General features: G+C 48.2%; 1 protein-coding gene across 1 annotated transcript; it reads left to right on the forward strand.

Moving 5' to 3' along the window:
* The first annotated feature begins 3,507 nt into the window (after window positions 1-3,507).
* LOC138552687 (zinc finger MYM-type protein 1-like) lies at window positions 3,508-5,784 on the forward strand. Its single transcript, XM_069642534.1, has one exon. It carries the CDS (start codon window positions 3,508-3,510, stop codon window positions 5,782-5,784), a length of 2,277 nt encoding a protein of 758 aa, XP_069498635.1.
* Window positions 5,785-7,487: the final 1,703 nt, after the last annotated feature.

Below are 7,487 nucleotides of genomic sequence, written 5' to 3' on the forward strand. Positions count from 1 at the left end.
CAGGGGCCCACAGCACCCCAAAATGAGAGGAAGCGGGCACTCAAAGTCCCCCAACTAGGGAGACATTTAGAATCTGCAGCGCCCCAAGAGTTGAGGTTCACAGGAAAGGCCCCAGGGGCCCACAGTGCCCCAACCACGTCGGTTCCAGGGCCCCACTGTGCTCCACTAGCGTGGCATCGGTGGCCCACAGCACCCCAATATAAGAGGAATAGGGGACCGACAGGACCCGCACTAGGAAAGATGTCAGGGGCCTAAACTGCCCTAACTAGTGAGGTGGACCCAGAATGCACGAACTAGGCCGGTATCAGAGGCTCCTAGGGTCCCAATTAGGGAGATATCGGGGACCCACAGCGCCCTAAGAAGAGAGGGTCCAGGGTCTCACAGGGCTCTAAAGAGGGAGGCTCCAGGCGTTCACAGTGCTGCGACTATTGTGATATCAGGGGCCCACAATGCTCCAACGAGGGTCGCATCTAGGGCGGACAGTGCTATTACGAGGGTGGTAACAGGGGCCCATAGTGCTCGGAGTAGGGTGGCATCAGCGGACCACAGCACCTTAACTAGGGAGATATGGGGCCCAATGCGCTCCAAGATAGGAATCAGGGACCCACAGTGCCCTAGCAAGAGCAGAATCAGGGACCCACAGCACCCTAGCAAGAGAGGAATCAGGGACCCTGAGCGCCCTAGCAAGAGCAGAATCAGGGAGCCACAGCGCCCTAGCAAGAGAGGAATCAGGGACCCACAGCGCCCTAGCAAGAGAGGAATCAGGGACCCTCAGCGCCCTAGCAAGAGCAGAATCAGGGACCCAGAGCACCCTAGCAAAAACAGAATCAGGGACCCACAGTACCCTAGCAAGAGCAGAATCAGGGACCCTCAGTGCCCTAGCAAGAGAGGAATCAGGGACCCTCAGTGCCCCAGCAAGAGAGGAATCAGGGACCCACAGCGCCCTAGCAAGAGAGGAATCAGGGACCCTCAGTGCCTTAGCAAGAGAGGAATCAGGCACCCTCAGGCCTAGTACGATAGTTATTGTCCGTTTCCTCCCCCCCCTCTAGGACTCCTATTGGTGTTAGGGGGTGGGCGGGAATGTTTGTTGATTTTGCCGGGGGGGGGGCTCGGGCCCCGGCCCCCGTAGCCCCCTGGGCCCCGGCCCCCATAGCCCCCCCCGTACTCGGCGCCCCTGGTGTGCACCAGTTACATTACCTGCCCCAGAAATGAGAGCTCCAAGGATGGACTAACTTCCTGGATTGAGCTTGTACCCAGAGTTAACCTGCGAGTAAATTCCCTCATTCTTAAATCCGAGGATGCAGGGACAATCAGGGAAAAGGCTATTCTGCTGGTTTTCTCTGCATCCTCATGTTCTGAATGTAGTCTTAAGGAGTACACTTTGTACGTAAGGCATCTCCCGTCTGCAGGCGTTGAGACAAATATGCAGGCAATCCGCATATGCAAATTGTGATCAATACGGAGAGATGGAGGAGCTATGAAAGGGCCCAAATAGGCAAACGCACCACAAATGTTGGCCATAGACGGAGCAGCAGCGTCGTTCGTTGCAGCACAACCGATTCCGCTATTTTTGGCAGTAGCGCAGACGTTTGGCTGGGGGAAGGGGGGGGGTCCTCAGTACAGCCTCAAGTGCACAGGCCTAGGCTGTCACCTCATGACTAGCAAGTGCCCTTCAATGGTGACCTGCGTTAGATGTGTATTGCGTTAACGTATTTAAACATTGTTGATGTAGAAATATAAAAGGACAAGTAACTGTTACAAGATTCATTGAATTGCATGCAAGAAAATTCAGAGGCACAATGGCCGACTAATGCAGTGGTGGAATACAGGGGGGCAGGAGACTAATGCAGTGGTGGAATACAGGGGGGCAGGAGGGTTTGTGCCCCCGTCCAGTCCGGCTCCACCCTTGTTCCCGGTTCACCCACCTTGCCTTGTGTCAAATGTGATGCAACTTGAGAACATTCATTCAGTAACACTGGTCAAAACGACTAGACGCCTGTGCCATGAGTGGCAGTCCAGGACAGACTGTGTATAAAGGTGAATGATGTTGGTAACAGGAGGCACGGGAATGGAGTGGCCAATCAAGTGTGTTTATATCATGTTAGGCTGGTTATGTTGGTTGTACAGCACTCGCACAGTGGTAGAGCAGTCTCATAGCTCTGAGGTTAAGGGTAAGAGCGGGTGCACAAGAGGGAGGATGAAAGCAACAGGGGAGGGATAGACTGAACCAAGAGAGGAGCGTTCTGCTTTCAAATGCTCCAAGAGACTGCATACATGCAGAGCTCATGCACCCACATGGTGTAGAAGGACCGTTTTGTGGTTGATGAGTTCCGCTGAGCCCATGAAGATCTGGCAGCTAGCGCTTGCAGTAGGGTGGTGTGTGGAGTCCAGTCAGCCTGCTCCCCCTCCCCTCATCTGCCTATTCCCAGTGTAAACTCTGTGTAAGAGAGAGATGGGTAAGAGAGAGATGGCGATATGGGGCCTATCTCTAGAGACCAATGCTGGGAGGGCAGGCAGGGGGTCTTTTTTTACGGCCTTGTTATGCCTGCATGCTTTGCTGTGAATGATGCTTATGTCTTGTAGAGAAAACATTCTATTTTACGGCTGTTCAGGTCTAGATGTTCTCTGATGCGTTCTTTGAACACATTCTATTTTGTTTGTGAGACGTTTTTGACCGAGGAAGTGGGGAGGGGAGGGAGTTTTATGGATATTTCCCCACAGCCCACTCCCAAGATAGTATTTGTCTGGCTCAGTAGCCGAGTGGGGTGGTGCAGTGGAAAGAAAAGTCGGCAGCAGATGCTTGAGTGTCTAATTTGTGGATATGTGAACTGTTAATAATGCATTGTGTGCTTCATATTTTCTCTAGATGCTTGTTTGAAACAGTGGCTTCTGTGTTGTGAATGCAATAAGGCAGTATAAAGAGGTGTATGCTTGTTTCTTGGAAGGTAAGATGTTATTAAGCATAAGTCCCTAACTCTATCTGGTTACCCAGAGGTAACATTTTAGCAAATGTCACTTGGGCACAGCATCTTTACAGTAGGTTAATGCAAGAGGTGCCAGCCATAATAGCCAGGGTGCCTCTATACAGCATTTGAAGTGTATGGGGTCATAAATAATGGACAAAATGATATGCACGATGTGCGGGATGCTATGTACTAGCTTCTTGTTTCCAAGTGGGAGAATCATGTCATCAAATCATGAGAAACCTATGGATATCTACTGTGAAATTACCAGGCATCTGGACCTCGTGGCCCTTGGAAAAAGACAAAACTAAAGATCACCCCCTGAAGGTGATACATTGATTGGTGATGAACTAAACCTAAAACAACAAAGTCACTAAGCTCAAATATTAATATAAGAAAATGTCTTGCATCAAGAAATACATTTTGCATGGATTATAGCAACCAATTTTCTTTCTTGCAGTTGTATGCCAGTTAGACGTTTTGAGACATTATACATAGCAGCGACCGCTTCACCCACGTCCCCTGGAAAAGACGCAAAGTGATCATGGAGAGGTTTATTACAAGAACCCCAGCTAAACCAAAGCAGAGTTCCCATGTGCCTGACGAAGCAGTTGTAGCAATTTCGAGCTCCACAGTTGCATCAATCTGCCAGGCACAATGCGTGGAAAGTATACCAGATGCGCCTACAGTCATTGATGTTGGCAGCAGCAATGTGAAACAAGAATGCTGCCCAAACATGAGTGATTCGAATGGTTTTAAGTCCCAGCAGGGCCGCACTTTTCAAAGGAAATGGTTAGAAACGTATAATTGGCTTAAATATGATGAGTCTGTTCAAAAAATGTTCTGTAAGGTATGTCAGTCTGCTGATGAAAAGGGCGTGCCATTGCCAAAAAGTAGCCGTGATAAGGATGCCTGGAATGCTTTTGTTAAACATGGCTTTAATAATTTTAAGAAGGCCATAGAGAGATGTAACGGCCATCAGACTTCAAATCTTCATCGGGCGGCTGCAGTGGTGCTAGTATCTGTGGAAAGGGGTACAAATGTTGTAGCAGCTCTGTCGTTGGGCCACCTCAAGCAGATGAGGGATAACAGAAGTGCGCTGTTGAATATCTTGACCACATTGTTGGCTTTAGCTCGGCAAGGTCTTGCAATTCGGGGCCATACTGATGAGGATTCTAATTTAAATGCAATTCTGTCGCTTCGTGGCAGAGATGTCCCAGAACTTCAAACTTGGCTTCAAAGAACAGAATACAAATGGATGTCGCATGACATAGTAAATGAAATGCTGGCAATTATGTCACATAATTTGCTCCGTGTCCTAATGAAAGAGATTCATGATGCAAAATTCTTTTCGATTATTTTGGATGAGACTGCTGATGTGTCAATAAAAGAGCAGGTCTCTGTAGTCTTTCGTATTGCAAAAGAGGATCTTCAGGTAGAGGAGATTTTTTTGGGCTTTTATCAAACGTCTAGCACTACATCACAAACTCTGTTTGCCATTTTAAAAGATGTTCTCCTGAGGTTTGGCTATGATATGGAAAACTGTCGGGGGCAGTGTTATGATGGTGCTTCCAATATGGCTGGACATCGACATGGTTTGCAGACATTGGTGCAGGAGGTGGCACCACGAGCTATTTATGTGCACTGCTTTGCACACAATCTGAATTTAGTAGTTCAGGATGCAGCTATGGGCACTGGCAAGTTCAGGGATCTGTTGGTTTTTGTAAGGGAATTGATTGGGTTCATTCGAAATTCCCCAAAACGGCTTGCTTGTTTTGAACGTTGTCAAGAAGAAGGGAGTGTCAAACTGCTTCCATTCTGCCCTACCCGATGGACCGTTCGAGCAAAATCTTTGAAGACTGTACTAGCTAACTACAGTTCTGTAATTGAATTTCTGGGACTTGCAGCCGGTGACCACAATGAAGCGGGAGCAAAAGCCCATGGGTTGCACTTGCAGCTCCATAAACTCGAAACCTATCTAGGTCTTAATCTTCTGTACTTGGTATTTTCCCGTGTTGAAACTGTAAACACTGCTCTACAGAAGGTCAATTTAAGGTTCCATGAAGCAGCGGTTATGATTGAAAACCTTAAGACCATAGTTGCACAACTGCGTGAGGGATTTGAAGACTTCTTCTCAAAAACCACATCAGCGGCCAATGATTTAGATGTGGAACTAGAGGAACATTTTGTGCAAAGAAGGGCCAGAAAAATCCCACGGCGCCTGGATGAAGGGTCAGTTCCTCATGTTTTTGAGTCTCCCAAAGACCTCTATAGACAAGGTTATTATGAACTCATGGACCTTACATTGGTAGCTTTGTCAGAACGTTTCAATACAACTGCATGTGACCATATGGTTAACATTGAACAATTTGTTACAGGGAATGCCTCCAGTGATTATGTCATGAATTTTTATAAGACTGACTTCCATGAATGCAATCTAGAGTTGCATAGAAATATGTTCCTTGAACTTATACAGAGGGATAAGACTCCGGTTATGTGTTTTCAGGATGTCTTTGACTTGTTCCAAGGTGAAAGGGGTCGTCCTATGCGCAATTTGTTCCCAGAACTGGCACGACTGCTTCAAATTGCAGTAACCATCCCTGTATCCTCTTGTTCTTCGGAGCGTTCATTTTCATGCCTTCGGCGCATCAAAACCTACCTGAGGGCTACAATGGGCCAAGCTCGATTAAATGCTGTTGCTTTGCTGCATGGACACAAAGATGAAGCTGCACATCTGGTTGTTGAGGCCATTGCAGATGAATTTATTCAACGAACTGTTGTCCGTAAAAATACATTTAGCCTGGGGAAGGTGCTGCAATAAAAACAGTTCACCTGTTCTCCTCTACAGCAGCACTTGCTTGGTAGTTTTTAATCGGTAAACGTCTTTACTTCTTGTTTCCCTTGAATTGGGAACTTTTTTTGTGGTGGTGGTACTCCACCTTGCAGCTGTACCTTCTGTTTAGCAATCATTTCATTCTCCCATGTTGCTCTGCCTTTTGAGGGAGGGCTACTACAACCTGGATGATTATAGAGGGGTGGAGTAGGGGCAGTGATAGCTTACTGGAATGCAACTTGAAGGCTTAAATCTCCTTCTTTCTTGACTTTAGTATATGCAGTACATGCTAGCCAATGTTTCCACTGTTCTGCACTGCGCGCGACCCCACACCTGCGCGCCGTTGCACCAAGTTGGCGACAATATGCACATTTTCGGTCATGGCCAGTGATGTCACTTCCTGTATTTGAGCCCCCCCCGGGAAATTCATAAGTCGGCTCCCCTGGTTGTGGAGTCGTTTTTCCTGCACAGTTCCACATCAAGCATACTCAGTTCTGTTTCTGTGTTTCTTTTACACGCCAGCGTTTAGTGCCTAATTTAATCATCTGAACTCTTTGCATCCTGTGGATGTGGAAAACCTCCTTTCCATGGTATTCAGTGGTAAGATTACACCTACCATTGGATCCTAGGGGCGGAAATAGTTCATGGCATTGCCGGAGGCGGGACTCCGGGAGGGAAGTGTCAATCAACTTCCCTTCCCGTTTCGTACTTCTTACGACTACCACGGTAAAGCAGAAGAGCCACACGTTTAAAAAGAAACAAGCATTGGCAATGGCAATAGTTTGGCGTTTACTGCTGTTCTTTGCATTTTGCAATGCTAGGCACCAGAGTGCAAGGAGGAGAGTGCAAAGTTTAAAAGGAGGAAGTAATAAGGGGTGCATGTGTAAAACAGAATGAGAAGGGGAATAGTGCAAGGGAGGTAGGTATTGTTAGAGGGTGCCATTGATGATGAGAAAGAGGACATATGGGTGGGAAAGGATGTGAGTGAGAGGGTAAGAAATAAAGAGAGAGTGTGAGAGGAAAGATGAGACGCCATGGGAGAGGGGATGGGTGGGGGAATAGAGGGGGGAATAAAAGGTATAGGGTGGGTGGGGCTATAGAGAAAGAGGCGGTAGGTGTGTGGTGTGGGTAAAGAGAGAGGGGATAGGGTTCAGTAGAGAAGGAGGGGGTAGGATGGGTGGTAGTAGAGAAAGGGAGGTAGGGTGGGAGGGGATAGAGGTGGGGAAAGGCCAGTGGGTGGAGGTAGATAAGGTTGGTAGGGTGGGTTTGTTTTGGTAGAGAGAGCAGAATTGCTGGGTGGGTGGGGGTAGAGAGAGTTGGTAGGGCTGGTGGTACAGAGAGGGTGGGAGTAGAGAAAGTTGGTAGGCTGGGTGAGTGGGGGTAGAGAAAGTTGGTAGGGTGGGTGAATGGGGTAGAGAGAGTTTGATAGGGTGGGTGGGGGTAGAGTTGGGCTTTTAGATAGAGTTCAGTGGGGTGGGGTGGGTGTTTTGGAGGTAGAGATAGTGGGGTATGGTGGGTGGGGCTAGAGGGAGTGGGGTAGGCTGGGTGGGTGTTGGTAGAGAGATTGGGAGTGGAGTGAATGGGGGTAGAAAGAGGGGGTGGGGTAGAGTGAGTGGGGGCTCGTAGAGAGAGTGGGGGTAGGGTGGGCTGGGGTAGAGAGAGTAGACATAGGGTGGGTGTAGGTAAAAATA

Source organism: Ambystoma mexicanum, chromosome 1q, assembly GCF_040938575.1.
Source record: "Ambystoma mexicanum isolate Mex_15411 chromosome 1q, UKY_AmexF1_1, whole genome shotgun sequence".
NCBI classification, from domain to species: Eukaryota; Metazoa; Chordata; class Amphibia; order Caudata; family Ambystomatidae; genus Ambystoma; species Ambystoma mexicanum.